The sequence below is a fragment of the Sciurus vulgaris genome, assembly GCF_902686455.1.
Source record: "Sciurus vulgaris genome assembly, chromosome: 10".
Taxonomy (NCBI): Eukaryota; Metazoa; Chordata; class Mammalia; order Rodentia; family Sciuridae; genus Sciurus; species Sciurus vulgaris.
The window spans coordinates 119,999,650-120,016,262 of NC_136470.1; the positions used below are offsets into that span (position 1 = coordinate 119,999,650).

General features: G+C 33.7%; 1 protein-coding gene across 1 annotated transcript in view; it reads left to right on the forward strand.

Moving 5' to 3' along the window:
• Positions 1 to 16,613, forward strand: part of DNAJC13 (DnaJ heat shock protein family (Hsp40) member C13) — a 123,763-nt gene that overhangs the window by 9,234 nt on the left and 97,916 nt on the right. The window contains exon 2 of the mRNA XM_079101268.1: positions 9,454 to 9,534. Within this exon, the coding sequence (XP_078957394.1) occupies positions 9,467 to 9,534 (68 nt within the window). The 5' untranslated portion in view covers positions 9,454 to 9,466. The remainder of the gene's footprint in view (positions 1 to 9,453; positions 9,535 to 16,613) is intronic.

A 16,613-nucleotide genomic window follows, 5' to 3' on the forward strand; every position in this document is an offset into this window, starting at 1 on the left:
TAAACTGGGGGAAATCTCAGATAATTTTGACTTCCTTGGGTAGTAGAAGTCCTTAAAAATTAGTTTTGATGTGGAAGATGATACAAAACTTCAGTATAACTTCTGGGCAATTATTGAAAGATGTGATTGTCAGTTGAAAGTTGATATTGTTACAGCCTTCCTTATTTTCTAAGAGCATTTATCTCTGGAGGAATCTAATTCTTCAATAAATTAACTTATTCCTTAAGGAACCTAAAATGGTCTTAAAACTTAGTTTGTGATCTCTTTGTGAGAGTCTTAGATTATTGTAGGCATTGTTCACATTACACATACTGATTTGTTATTCATTTAGAAGGAAATACTTTGACCTGTACTTGAGTTATATATTAGAATTAAAAGTTAAAAACCATTCGAGGACAGTAGCCCAGGCCTATAGTCCCAACAACTCTGGAGGCTGAGGCAGAAAGAACCTTGAGCCCAGGAGTTAAAGGGCATTGTGGGCAACATAGTGAAACCTGGTCTCAGGCAAAACAAAACAACGACAAAAAACCCAAAACCCCCAACAAGGTTAAAGTTCATAGGTGACAGTTTCCCCCATAAATAGCACACTGTGTCTAAAATAGTTTAGTTGGAGCTTTTTAATCTGGGTAAATGTTAATATTCTGTTAGACATTTATGGTTTTTACCTTTTATTTTAAAAAGTACTGACCTACTGATGTGATTTACTCAGACTTGAATGCAGTTGTGAACAAAATTAGATTTTTAAGATGGATTTAATTTGCCTTAGAAATAGTTCTCCTTGCCTGCATTTTTGTAAGATACAGCTGTATGAGGAAGTTTTACCTTCATAAGTTAGTTCCTATGGTGTGAATGTCTACCATATTTTTTGGTGTTATTTCAGTCTACTAGGTAGACAGTCTTTTCATTGTTGGACAATTTAATCAGATAAGAAAGTCAGGCTCATAGTTTTCCCTCATGTTACCAAAATTTTCATCTATAGCCAACTTGAAAGAACTTTATAGGAGGCATTCACATCCTACCTCCAGGATTTTCAGGGGTTGTTTTGTGTTGTGTTGTGTGGTGTGGTGGGTTGAACCCGGAGTTGCTTTACTATGAGACTACATCCCCAACCCTTGTAATTTTTTATTTTGAAACAGAGCCTCACGAGTTAGTGCCTTGCTAAGTTGCTGAGGCTGACTTTGAACTTGTGATCCTCCCGCATCAGCCTCCTGAATCATTGAATTATAGGTGTGTGCCATCATGCCTGGCAAGATTTTCAAATTAATATTTTAGAGTACTTGATTTATCACAGATCTGACCATCTGTCCATCCATCAGTCCATCTTATTTTTTTGATGCATTTCAAGAAAAACTGATGTTTTTTAATTCATTACTTGAGAGAAGAATAAATTTTGTTCTTAAGTTTTAGACTGAGAAAATTAGTATTTCACCTGTCTGCAAGTTATTTGTATAAAAATTTATTTCAGTTGATCATACAAAATGCATACTTTAAACATATGAGTAGCCTTGTTTAATGTCAGTTCCTTTGTGCGCTACTGTGTTTTTCTGAATGTCTTCATCCCCAGTTAATGAGGCTTGTTTGAGTTTATTTAACACAAGCCACAGGCATATACTTAATTTTGCTAGGTGAGCAAATTCTTTTGCTTACAACTGATTAATCTGTCCCAGACTCTGTCCATCCTACTTCATCCTACTTTTGTTCTTAGTGTCAGTTTGATGTAGGCTTCTGCTTAATGGACTCTCAAGTCCTTTGGTTTTGTGTCAAAATCATGTATCTTCTAAAAGATCATTCCAATTTTATCCATAAGTGATTGTTAATGGTTGTCAGCATTGCTGCCAGTAATAAATTGGAGAGTGCGAGAACATTGTTATTCGAAAGCACGAAGCAGTGGAATTCATTGAAGAAGGTGAATCTAGCCAAAATGCCTCTGTTGACCTGAATTCATCATTTTAACCCTTAGTACGATTCTCCCAAAAGAACAAACAGAAATTTCAAAAAAAGTTCTGGTGGTGGTTTAATATTAGGATATATAAATTTAAAAAGTGAAACAGACTTGAAAAAAATTGGAGTTGCTTTCAGTGCAATTTAGTAACAGAGAGCCTGTAAACTTAAGTTTTTTCCTCATGAAAAAGAAGTGTGGGTCTTTGAGGATTTAAAATGAGACATTATTGCAGGAATGAAGGTGATTGAAATTTAAGTGATGATAATTCTAGCAGATAAATTCTTGTTGAGTATCCTCCAACAACTGGCAGAGTGGCAAATGCTGATGACAAAACTGCTACCGGGATCTCATTCCACAATTTATACATTCTTTAGTTGGACAGCTGTTATTTATAGCATGTGCCTATAATGACTGCTAGTGATTACAAACCTGATGATTGAGCTTCTTAAATACTACTAGAAATGCTACAGATTTTCTGTCATGAAAAAATGAAAATCATTGAGTTTTTGCCTATAACATTGATATTTATACCTCTTTTAACATGTATTAAAATTTTTAAGTGTATTCAAAAGTTTATATTGACTGAAGATTAAATTTATTTTATGGCGTGAAGTTTTTTTTTTCCCTGAAAGTTTCCTCAGATCATAGTTAATAGACATCAAACAAATTTTAAAATATTAGGTTAGATACAGGTAAGGAAAACATTTCCACTACTTGAAATTCCAAGTACCTGGTAAAAATGTAGTAGACAAGATTGAACTGTAATATTTTGTAAATAGAGTTGAAATGAGAGAAGCTTGTTAGGTTGTAATTGACTTAGATCGTTTTTAAAATTTTTATCATGAGTTCCTTGGTTTGTCTTATATACGTTTCTTTTTCAAAATATTTTCCACAAAAGATAAGTTGTAGAAAATAAACTAATAAAATGACACCCTCATGTATGCCATCCAGTTTAAGAAATATCTTTGGCCAGGAGCAGTGGTGCATGCTTGTAATCCTAGCGGCTCAGGAGGCTGAGGCAGAAGGATCACAGTTCAAAGATAGCCTCAGCAAAATCAAGGCGCTGAGCAACTCAGTGAGACCCTGTCTCTAAATAAAATACAAAATAGGGCTGGGGTTGTGGCTCAGTGGCCGAGTGCCCCTGAGTTCAAGCCCCAGTACCCACCCACCCCCCCATTAAAAAAGGTTTTGTTGTTGTTGTTGTTGTTGTTGTTGTTATTTTTGGCGGTGCTGGGGATTGAACCCAGGGCCTTGTGCTTGACAGGCAAGCACTCTACAAACTGAGCTATATCCCGAGCCCAAAAGTATGGTTATTTTTATTTCTCAGTTGTATTGGACCTTTATTTTATTTATTTGTAAGCGGTACTGAGAATTGAACCCAGTGCCTCACACATGCTAGGCAATCAGTCTAATCACTGAGCCCAAACCCAGCACTGTTTAGTTATTTTTTAATCATTAAGTAGTAACTGAATGCTGATGAAATAAGTAAAATACTGTATTTTGAAGGTAGAAATTCTAGGTGATATACAGTACTTTCTACTTATTCACAGGAAATATGTTCCAAGACCTCATGTGGGTAGAGGAAATTGCTAATTAGCACTGAACCCTCTATATGCTGATTTTTTTTTCCTGTGTAGAGTACACACATTTAATGCCTTTTCCATCTGAACTAATTACTTATCACTCACTGTGGCCATAACTTTTGTAGTTTGAAATGCAACAGTAAAACTATCATGTATTTATTTTTCCTTCTAAACAAGTTCATGGATGTAAGATTCATTTTTACTGTAGATCTTAGCATCCTTACATACTTTTTATTTCCTTATTGAGAACTTTTACTCTTTCACTTAATGGAAGCACTTTATGGCTTTTCTCTGGCAAGTCCAAATTGCCAGGACCACTACTCTTGTACTTTGGGTCTGTTAAGTAAAATAAGGATTACTTAAACACAAGCCCTGCAGTCAGTTTGATAACTTGATTGACCTTTGACCATCAATATGAGTAACTAATGGGACCAGTAGTATATATAGCTTGCATATGCTGGACAAAGGAATGTTTGACATTGGGGCAAGACAGAGTGAGGTGGTGCCATATTTCATCATGCTACTCAGAACACTGTGCAATTTAGATCTTATGAATTGTTTACTTTTGGAATTTTCCACTTAATATTTTTGGATCATGGTTGACTATGGTTGACCACAGGTAACAGAAACAGCAGACAGGCAGGGTTACTGTACATTAAATAGAAGGATTGGAATTAACAAAAAATTTAGGCAGAATCAAGTAATAGACAAAATCAAGTAATCTAATATATCTTCTCCCTCCAAATTCCATAAAAGATTTAGGTACCTGTAAGTTCTTAAAAATAAAAGAAAAAAATATTATTAGAAATTCTCTCAAATAACTGTTGTATATCTGGGGGAGGTAGTGTGTTTAAAATAGTAATTTTTAAGTACTATTAGTCAATATTTTTGAGTACTTGTTCTAAGTCAAGTAATGTATTAACTCCTTTATTTGAATTAACTAATTTAGTTCCCACCAAAGCTCTTTGGTACAATTATTGTCACTGTTATTTTATAGATGACTGTGATTAAAGAATAAGTTTTTGTTTGAAGTCACACAGCTACTACTTGTCTATCTTTGACCATAAGTAATATTTTAAAAATTTACCATCTTTTTAAAAAGATTTTTAAGATTGACCATCTTCACCTTGGTGATAAATTATTAAAATTACTTTGTGTGTAAAAATAGCTGCTTGTGCTTATTGTTGATTAACATGTTGTGTGTGGACTAGCAGCTCTGGGATTTGTGCTGCAGGCAGGTAGCTATCAGGGTCTTCCTAAATTAAATCACTTGACTCCTTTACTCAGAGGGCTTCTAGACTTGCCTTCACTCATTTTTCTAGTGGTTCTCTTGAAATTGCCTCAGCTCTCAGTCTGAATGATATGTAGGCAGTAAAGAATATTCAACCTACTTTTATATTTTTTTCTGTTCTTTGTGAATTGCCTCTTCAGTTATTTAGTGAGTTAGTGAGTTCAGTGTATCTAAAAGTATCCTCATAGTCTGAAAGAATTAATGCAGTATCCAGACCAGTTGCCATGTCATTGAATGTAGTGACTTTATCAAAAAGTAGTTGAGATTTTCCTGAGAATAGACTAACTTGAAACTTTGGAGAGGTTAATATTATACTGCTGGGAAATAGATCTCAGCCTCAGATCCATTAGTCTGAGTTTTAAAAAAACTGAATGTTAGTTAAAATAGCATTTTTCTACTAATTCTCTATGGAGAATATCCTGAAATCATATGTTGGTAATAAGTTTGTGTTGTTACATGTTTAATTTGAATATTTTATTTAAAAAACATACCCATAGAAGGAGATATTTTACAGGTTTATTTGTAGATGTCAGAGTATTTTAGCTTTGGAAACTTCATTTTTCTTTTAGTTCTTTGCCCTGAATTGTGTATGGTTATTTTCCTTGTTTGAAATTGTGGATTTCAAAGTTATTTGTAGCAGGTGCCTGATCATCTCTCAGATAAAGACTTGAAAATAGTTCAAAATTATTCCAGGAATGTACTGTCCAGTGATAAATCTAATTACATGATCAGAATTGATTTTGATTTCTTGAAGTTCAGGGAATGTATTAAAACTTAGGTAAAGTGCATGGAATGTGGAATTAGGCAGTTTGGTGCAAAGCCTGGCCCAATCATTTAACTAGCTGTGTAACCTTGAACAGGTGATTTAATTTCTCTTTGAGTTTCATGTCAATAAGATATGAATCATTATACCTGCACCAGTGTTGTTTTGGGAATAAGGTAAAATAATTGCAGGATAAATGCCTAGCCAAATCACTAACACATGATAAGTACTCAATAAAAATTAGTAGTTGTACAATTTTAGAATATGTCATAAATCTTCAGATTAGGATAATCTTGCCTACCTAGCTTTTGATTGCCTTTAATGATGATCCAAAGTGGAAAAGCAGTACCATTTCCATTTGGAGACTATGCAGTCACTAGTAATAGCCTTTTATTATCTCATTTATAAGGGTGACTTGGTTACTTTGATGGGTGTCTCAAGTCTCCCCTGCCTGTCAAATATATCCCTATCTATGACTGAAGGCAAGCTTTTCAGGTAGAGGAGCAGTTTTCTTCCATAAAGAGCTTTTATGGTTTACTTGCTTTTAAAAAAATTCATAAGTAGATGCAGAATAGCAATATCACTGGTTGCCTCTTAAAGTATTAGAGATAGAAAATTATCAGGTGTGCTGAAATTGGCCTTAGGATCATCTGGTAACCCAAAGTGAAGTACTTCTTTAATCCTATTTGTATTTTTCTGTCAGTGTTCTCATCTACATCAGCAATACAGTATTTCTTTTGAAAGGAGAGTGGTTAACAGTTTATTTATATTCCTATGTTACATCTTCTCTCCCTTTCTTCTTTTATCTATTCTTACCTAAGAACTCTCTGAAGTTTGGTATTTTCATCTCTCCCAAGTTCACAGGTCTCCAAAAGGTATGATTAAACTTGTTTTAATTTCCCTCCCAAAAAAAAAAAAATTTCCCTCCCAAAATGTCCATTTGCGTTGTATATTCCAGTCATACCTAGATGTCAGTGATACACGTGAATTCATTCTTCAGCTGTATTCTTTAAAAAAAAACAAAATCTTAAATTTGTTTTATTATTAACTATGAAATTATTTTGCATTTATTCTTCCTTAAGGATTTATGAGTGATCTCCTGTGGCCTAGGTTCTTTATGGTCATTTAAAAATTTTATCATTTTTCTCTGCTTTTCATTTTAATTTTAAAGTCTCTTAATATCAGCCAGTATCTATTTGAACACATTTCCTTCTCAGTTTGCCTAAGAAAAGACCTTACTGCAGAGTCAGTCATTCTGATATCCAATAGACTAGGAATCCAACTTGCTACTTGTCACTATCAGCCATTCATCTTTTCTCTGCTTACTTTTTATTGTTCTAAACTTCAGTTATAATATTAAGGAAAAAAATTTGTTCACCTGTATATTTTACTTTTTTGGTAAATTCTCAGACTTTCCAGATTTCTAGTCAGCAATATCATTTAATGTAAGTGATTGAGAAAGAAGGGATGTTTTCTGGGTTTAATAAATGTCTAGGTCATCTCAGATACAAAATCCAGAAATAAACAAAACACCACACCAACTGTCAGGACATACATTCAGCTGTCTCATTAGCAGGAAGATGTCAGTTGTCTGATAAATTTCTTCTTTCTGATATAACAATAAAGTTTTCTTTAAATCTGGTGTTACTTGTGGTTGTTTTTGTCATTCCTCAGAACATGAATTAATTTTGCTTTTCTAGAAGATTAAGAAAAGCCCTATTGAGGTGAACCTGATAGAGCAAGTTTGAAGTGGACATCAGAATTGCCCATGAGATTGATGCATTTCATTCATTCACTCAGATATTTACTGAGTGCCTGTTTTGTGTCAGACACATTCTTAGAGCCTCTATATATACATTAGTGATCTAAAAATACCTTTCTCTGACATTTTGATAGGATTAGATGAATAATAAGCATGAATATGAAAGGTACTGCAGGGTGGGAGGAAGCAGAGTCAAAGGGAATAGGAAGTAGAATGAGCAGGGTGATAACAAGTTAAAAACCATGGATAGGGTAGGTCTCATAAAAGTCACATTTGAACTTGATTTGAAGGAGAGGAAGGTATGAGCCATATTAATATCTGAGGGATGAGCAGTATTCTTTGTTGAATACAAAGACTCTAGCTAACTGGTAGTCCGAAAACAAGTAGGAGGAATGAGGAAAGCAATTTCAAAATAGAGGTGTCTTTAAAAATGTTTTTACCCCTCAGGCATATACCCAAAGAAATGAAAATATGTCTACACACGTTCACAGCAGTTTTTTTTTTATAACAATAAAAAGAAACAATGTATATGTTAATCAACTGATGAATAAACAGCATGTGGTGTGTCTATATTATAGAATATTATTGGCAGCATGGCCAGAATAGGTGAATCTACAGTAACACAAAGGAGATGAGTGACTGTCAGGTGCTGAGGGTGAGGAAGACTAGGGGAAGTGACAGCTGACTGTTTCTTACTGGGGTGATGAAAGTGTTCTAGAAATGGTGATGACTGCAGAACTCCAAATATACTAAAAACAACTGAATTAGTGAACTTATGTTGTGTGAATTGTATCTTAGCTGTTCTATAAATGCTTCTGAATGAAAATTTTCTTCTAATTATGAAAGGAATACTTGACTTTAAAAAGCCAGCTTGTAAAAATGTAGACCAAATTTAAGTTAGCCATAATTCTAGTCATTTTATTTGCACGAACACTTTGGTATGTATGCTACAACATTTTTTAGTGCATTTTTAATTAAGACCTAGGAAGTTGCCAAGCCACAAAAGCAACCAGTTAAAATATTCATTTTTAAATTTTATTCAAAATAAATGAGGTAATGTTTTGAAAATTTATCACCAATCTTTCATTAGTAGCCATTCCAACAAATTATCCTGTAAAATAAACTCAATTTGAATTTTTTTCATGAAATAAATGGGTTCTGGATTTTATACATGAAGTTAATCAGATTCTGGATTTTATAGACTTGACTTCATGTGGCTTTAGGAAGCTCATTCCACGTGATTCATCACACAAGTTCAACAACCTTTATCTTCTACATCTTGTTCCACCAGACTCCACAAACCAAACTGCTATATACAAGTTTCTGAACATTTAATTTCAATTTCCTTTATGTTGATTTGACCTGGTAAAAACAGTTTGCAAGTATTTAACAGTTTACAGGACTTTGATAGTCCTGTCCTACTATATTCATAAAATGGATGAGTGCCTTGTAGCCTTAAAGTTTTCTCCAACAATATTTAATTCCTTGGAAAAAGGTTATTTTGTGAAAACAGTTTGAACAATACAAATGACAGTCTGTTTTGTTAAAAAACATGAGTTTTCTAAGTGTAAGAAGAATGGAATGATTGTCTTTGACTGCAAGAAGGAAAGATGACAGACTTTATGAACATTTTAGATTTGTTACTATGGACTTGCATTACTTTTATAATGAGAATTATTAGTTTTAAATTCTTATTTATAAAAGGTGACAGGGACGGCAAAGTGGCTAGCTGAGCAGAAATCTTTTGGAATTGTTTTGACATTTGGGAAACATTTTTAGGTGCTCTTCATGAGTCACATTATTTTGCAATGTGAGATTCAAAGATTCGTTTTTGTTAACTGACATTTTTTTTTATTAGATCCCTTACACTTAGGATGTTGATCAAGGGCAGTTCTTGTCCTTAAGAAACCCAGTCTAGTGGGTGACAACTGACCAGACAACAATAAAAAAAGCTGTAAGAACACTGAACATACCACTAACCTTAAAACATCTTATGATCTTGTAGAGCTTTGAAAGTGAGAGAGAGAGAGATCATAGCTTTGGTGTGGGACATTCAGGAAAAGTGAAGAATTCATAACGTTGCATTAAGGATACCAATACTTTATCTTTCAGGTTTCAGCACAAAATGAACATAATTAGGGAAAATAAGGATTTGGCATGTTTCTACACAACAAAACATTCATGGAGGGGAAAGTAAGTATTCCTTTTTGTTTTATTTTTCTGTGCTTCTGTAAAATATCATTTCAAACATTACCATTTTGATATCTTGAATAGTACTGCACAGTGCAATTTCCTATTCATTTCTCTTCTAAAAAGCATATGTGCACATTTTAAAAGCAAACGCTACATTTAGAATAAGTTATTGTTCTTTTTTCTTTTGATATTTCTAGTTTTCTGTATCGGTCTTGAGAAGGAGTTTTTAATAGAATTGAAACAGTTAAGAAGAATGTAGACTAGTTAGCCACTCTCTTTGCTGCTATCAGTTAATTTTGAGGTTATTCAGTAGTGACAGTGTTAACTCTACAGTTACATTGCCAGAGTCTAGCCTGTGTGTAATCAAGACATTTTTCATATCCATTTGATTCTCATAGGAAATATGTCATTAATTCTAGTGATGTTTGTAAACTTTTTTTAAGTGAAATGAAATTTAAAAATTGGATTTGGGTCTCCCCCCCCCCACCCCTTTAAGGTGTTGATCATATTGTTTGGTAGCTTTCTTAGGTAAAGGTATAAATGTTTGTTTCTTTTCTGCAAAATGGATGGTAATTCCTTCACCTCAGACTGTTGTAAAGATTAACTGAAGAGATACTGAACATATGAAGGTATTTAAATTTTGCCCTAAGCAAAATGAGTACTCAGTGAGTGACACCTTGTTGACCTTCGCAAAAGCAGTTTAGTCTCTGGTCCTCTTGAGTGCTAATGAGTAAAGTGAGTATGTCACACACATGAAGATAGGTGACCACATTATTCTAAATTGGGTCTCAAGATAAAAGGGACGCATGCAAAAAAACAATGACTTTTGTTCTTATTCTTCACTTTTCATTTTGTAGTCAGAAAATGTGGCAACTTTTGGAATGGTGCAACATTTGAACTCCGTAGAGTTTTGGTTTGCATTAGCAAACTGACTGTAATTTTGAAAATTCTGAATTGTTTGATTTTGTTTTCTTTTAGTAGCTCAATTGTAAAATCTTCTAAATTGGCATAGTTATTACCCTTGTAGAATACTTATTTCTAATATTTTTCCCCAGATAGTTTCATTGAGCAAAGTTAAAAAATCACCATATCCAAGGTAATATGAGTCATTTCTTTCTTTGAATCAGAGTTGAAGAAAATTGTATGTTTAAATGATTCTTATTTCTTCTCAAGTGGTAGATTGCTCTGGTCATCATAACTTATGTTTTTAATATCATCATAGCATACTCATCCATTAATTCTAAAGAACAAACTTATTGCAATATTTTATGCTTTGTGAGCTTACCAGTAATTGTAATCATCTGGAAATTAGAGAGTAGTGACTAAGACAATTCTCTTTTATTTCCCCCTTTTTTTTTTTAAATAAAAATTTGGAGCACAACTATTTCTGTGCTTCTAGCATGATTCCTTTCCTCTATTCACACCTTGAAATTTTTTTTGTTGTTTTTATCACAGCTTTAGGATATGATTTGCATACCATAAACTCACCCTTTAAATGTATACAGTTCAGTGGGGTTTTTTTAGCATATTTATAGAATTGTGAACCATCACCACTCTTTTTAGAACACTTTCATCACCCAAAAAATATTTCCTCTAAAAACTGCTTAAGCGAATAGCCTTTACTCCCTTTTCCCTCCTCTTCTCCGCAGCTGGCAGGCACTAAACTACTTTCTATCTCTGGATTTGCCTATTTGGAACATCCCATGTAAATGGAATGGTACAAAATGTGGTCTTTTGTGCTGGCTTTTTCCACTTAATATTTTCAAGTTTCATCCCCCCCTCGCATATGCCAGTATTTCATTTCTTTTTATTGTCAAATGATATTCTGCTGTATGGTTATACCACATTTTGTACATTATCAGTGATGGACATTTGTGTGTGTACATTTTTTACTATTATGAATAATGCTTCTATGAACATTCATGTACAAATGTTCGGTTGAATCTATTATTTTCATTTTTCTTGGGTATAATACCAAGGAGTGGGCTATCTGATTTAACTTTTTGAGAAATAACCAAACTGCTTTTACATTCCCTTTAACATATAAGAGTTCCAATTGTTCTTCATTATTGCCAGTACATATTATTGCCTTTAAAAAAAAAAAAAAAAAACTTAGCCATCCTACCGGATATGAAGTAGTAGCTCATGTTTTTTTTTTTTTTTTTTCATTTTTCCTAATGACTATGACATTGAGTATCTTTTCATGTGCTTATTGGGTGTTTTTATATCTTTTATATCTTTTATAAATTTCTGTTCACATCATTTACCCATTTTTTAAACATTTTCCATTGTTTTCTGTAAGAATTTATGTGTTCTGAATACAAATTCCTTATCAGATATGTGATTTGTAAATATTATCTCCAATTGTACAGATTGTCCTTTCACTTTTTTTCTTTATTTTTCTTTATTGTTTTTTGCAATGGGTTCTCATTCTATTGATCTGTGTAGTCTTGAATTCCTGGGCACAAGTGATCCTCCTACCTCAACTTCCCAAGTAGCTGGGACTACAGGGTCCACCACTATGCCTGACCTTCACTTACTTGATGGTATTCTGTGAAGCACAAAGTTTTTAATTTTGATGAAATGTAATTTATTTATTTATTTTTAAACACGTGTGACTTTGGTGTCATATCTGAGAAGCCATTATCTAGAGTCACAAAGTTTTAGTCTTGTGTTTTCTTCTAAGAGTTTTGTAGCTTTAATTTTGAGTTAATTTTTGTATATGGTATGAAGTTAGGATCCAAATTTATTTCACTAATAAAATACATATGGGAAAGTACATGTATATCTGTGGGAGTTGATGAATTGTACCATGAGTGTGGCTGACACCCACCTCCCCAGTCAGGACCTGCAGCATCCCCAGCACCTTGGAATCACACACATACCCTAACTGACCTGCTTGCTCCACCCCTAAGGTGACCTTGACCATGGCTTTTGTTGTTACTATGACCTCACACCACTAAAGAATAGTTTTGTCTTTCCTGGTTTTGAATACCTTGACCATGGCTTTTGTTGTTACTATGACCTCACACCACTAAAGAATAGTTTTGTCTTTCCTGGTTTTGAATGCCTTAAGGATGGGACCATACAAAATTTAAAAGAAAAATACCCCTCCCACATTCATTTCACAACATGAGTATATACATAATTTAATTGTATGAGTATCATTTGTTGAAAAGACTATTCTTTACCCATTGAATTGTTTGGACAGTCTGTCAAAAATCATTAACCATAAATATTAAGTATTTATTTCAGGACTCCTAATTTTCTTCCATTGATCCTATAGTCTATCTATGCCAGTACTATACTGCCTTGGTTACCGTAACTTTGTACTATTTTGGAAAAGGGAAGTACGAGTCTGTAACTTGGTTACTTTTTTTCAAGATTATTTCAGCATTCTGTCTTAATTCATTTCCCTATGAATTTTAGAGTGAGTTAATTTTGCTAAAAAGAGAGCTGGAATTTGAATAGGGATTGTATTGAATCAATTGTTTATCAATTATGGGGGTATTTCTGCCTCTATAGATGAACTCTTCTGAAATATGAACAGGGAATGTTTCCCCTTATTTGGATATTTTAAAATTTCTTTCAACAGTGTTTTGTTATTTTCAGTATACACCTTGAATCTCTTAACTTTCTAGAAGAGTCTATGCTTTCCACATATTAAAGTTATTTCATTGGGTTGTGTACATTATGTGGCACTGAAACTTTTATTATATTTGTCTATTTTATGTGGCCAATTTTAATCTAGGTTTAAAGTATTGTCAACAATGTTAAGGTAAAGAATAAATGACCAACATTAAAATCATTCTGTTGTTTCAGAGTAGCCAATTGAATTATCTCTATAGAAATATTTTATACACAACAAATTTTGCATGTGCTTTTGGGGACTCAGGACTTTAGTTTTAAGAAACCCCATGACTACCTATGTTTCTGACCCAGTCCTGACATTTCAAAAAAGTATTATTGATGGTGGCAGTGAGATGAATACATATTTTTCTTTCTCTTCATATGCCTAAATTAAAGATAACCTCCAGATATTCTCACTAAAGAGGTATGTTATACATTCCTGTTACCTTTGTTGTAGTTTCCATTATGCCCCACATTCCTTTATTAATGCAGGTCTATCATCAGTAGAAGTTCTCTTGGTTTGCAGAGTAGCTTTTCTTCTACCCTTGTTTTTCGCCCTTGCACAGTATATACATAATTTAATTACGTCCTCATTCTGAGAAGAGTAAGATGGGAGAGTAGACTTCATGAGGGAGGAAAGCACTTTTCTTTCACAGAAGAGCAAAGTTTCCTTTTTGGCCTAAGCAAGCCATTTCAGACAGGAAGGAAGGTGCAGATGTTTCAGTTAAAGCAGAAGTACGGATTCACTATGGAAAACTTCGTGGTAATGTAAGTCCTTAAATTTTTCTGGATGGATATTACAAGTAAAATCTATTTGTGGATCAATTTAATATTTTTATACATTTTTGCAGAAAATGTTGAATAGCATTTTAGTATTCAGAAAGGATTTTAATCATAATACATTAAGATATATGGTGATTAGTCTGAAATTTAGTGACAGGTGTTCACTATATTCAAAGACACTCTGAGGTGATTAGATACAGGACATTGAGAGAAGAATTGATGCAAAGTGAAGTTAGTGAATTTCTGACACTTTTCTATAAAAATTAGAAATAGAGTTTTATAAGAGTAGAGATCCCCTTTCTCTTTGGCTACCTCGCATTTACACACCTCACTAATTCTAATAACCCTGGGAATCCTGAGAGGTTTTACTCCTGTTTTGTCCTAGCTCTTGACCCTGCCAGCCTCTAAACAAACCTCAGAAGAGTGTGACCTAAATTCTCTTTTTGTTATTGTTGTATAACTCTCTGTGACTATTATCAGGCAATCTGGAATTTGAACATCTTCCATACAGAAGTACAAATTGGATCATATCTTTATGAAAATCTTAGAGTTGGAAAAATATGAACATTGTATCCAGAATTTGAGTTCCTTAAATACTGTTACTTCATGAAACACTCCTTGTTTCTTCTTAGAGAGGCGGGGCATCTTTCTCACTGAGTTATTAGGACAGATATTTTCAGAGTATGTCCTATCACTATTTTTTTTTCTTTTCTGAGGAGTTACAGCTTTTGATATGAATGAGCTCTTGGTGAAAGTAGCCATTGACTAGAATCATGTACCCATGTACCCTGGTGATACAGTCAGATGAACGACAGTTTGCCCGATCATTTTGTTCTGAGTTTTAAACATGAATTTACTAAAGCAATAATGACTACTTAAAACAAAATAATACGCATTATAATTAATTCACTTATTCTATTGGAGTTTTGGAATCTCTTCCCCCTTCCCACTATTAGTCATCTAGCAGAGCAGTAGCAGTGGGAATAGCTAACACATTTTGACTGTTTACTTTTACACACTAGGCACTGAAGTGCCAAGCGCTTTACAGGGATTATTTGTTTTAAGTAATTATATGTGTCAGCCACATCTTTCACTTGGGGAGACTGAAACTTAAAGACACTAATCAAGTTATCAGAGACTACATAATGGGTGAGAATTTCAGGGAATATGACCCCAGAGGTGGTGGACTTAACCCTCAGCTGTGGTGCCTCCTTTAGCAGTGCTCACCTTTGAGCTCCTAACTCTTTGTGAAAACTTCTAGTTGTCTTTAATTTTATTACTAGGTGGACTAAAATTGTAGTTCAAGTAACTGGATTTTCAAAACCTTGAATAATAAAAGGAAAAATCCTCTTAAGTTCTGTGAGGATCCTAAAGACTTTGAAAAATTGATGGCCAAAGCTTATCTTAAAATGGTTGATGGAAAAAAAAAAAAATGGTTGATGGAACTAGGGTGTTCATCCTAGGAAAAAGGAATCAAATTGAACATCTGATTGAAGGAAAAATTAGGTAAGCTTTATGTGAAGCTGAAGAGTTTAGATCAGAAGGTTAAATTTGTGGTGAATTATGTATCAGTTTACTTCTGAGGATCAGTTGTCAATATCTGCCAAACTGGGAAATGATAGAATTGCTTTTAGGGAGAATGAATTCCCTCAGAATAGTAGTAAAACATTAAAATGAGACAGCCTTGCCAGTGGTATTAGAAAAGTTCAAGCTGTATATTATGGGACCTAGTGAGTGACATAAAAGCACTCTTCCTAGTTTGATTAGATTTGTTTGACCTTTTCAAGGATTTTGAGCTTTTAAAGTGATACACAGCTAGGCACAGTGGTACATGCCTATTGTCCCAGCTACTCAGAAGATTGAAGCAGGAGAATTACAAGTTCAAGGACAGCCTGGGCAACTTAGTGAGAACCTGTCTCAAAATAAAAAATGGAAAGGGCTAAGGATATAGCTCAGTGGCAAAGCACCACTGAGTTTAATCCCTAGTACCAAAGTGAATGCATTAGTGAATAAAAGTAATGCTCAAAGGTCTCATTCCCTCAAGAATTTGAGAACCATTATTTAATAATAATGATAGTAATTTACTGAAAGAAAGTAGTATTAAATTTTCTCCATTAGAAAACAGAAAGATGTGAATTTTCTGTGCAAGAGTATGACATTGTGATGATAACCCAGTATATTTTGATTTATCTCTTTGTATCAACATTTATACATGGCAAATATATCCAGGTCTGAAAGTAGCTTTCAGACAATGACTAACATGACTACTTTGAAATTCATTTTAGATGTCTGAAGTAAATAATAACAGTTTGTTAGGGAGAAACTCTTTAATGGACTCTCTTTCATTCCCTGCCGTATCATCTAACCCAGCACAGAGTTGAGTGCTGATTTAGTATTGAGTCAGTCTATGGAATACCTAATACAGTATTGTTCTAACATGTTGGTTTTTCCCCCTTAAGAGGTGAAGGGAGTGACCACATGAAAATAATCACATTATAAAAAATTGTCTTGAAGGAGAAATCAGTATTCATAAAGATGAGAAAATTTAATGTTGTTTTAAAATTTTTATTTATAGAAATTAAAGGAGCGTATTTTAATCTAAGTTAATATGAGTCCAGTGTGTCTATTTTTTAAAAAATTAAATAAGCAGCTCCCTCACTGAGATC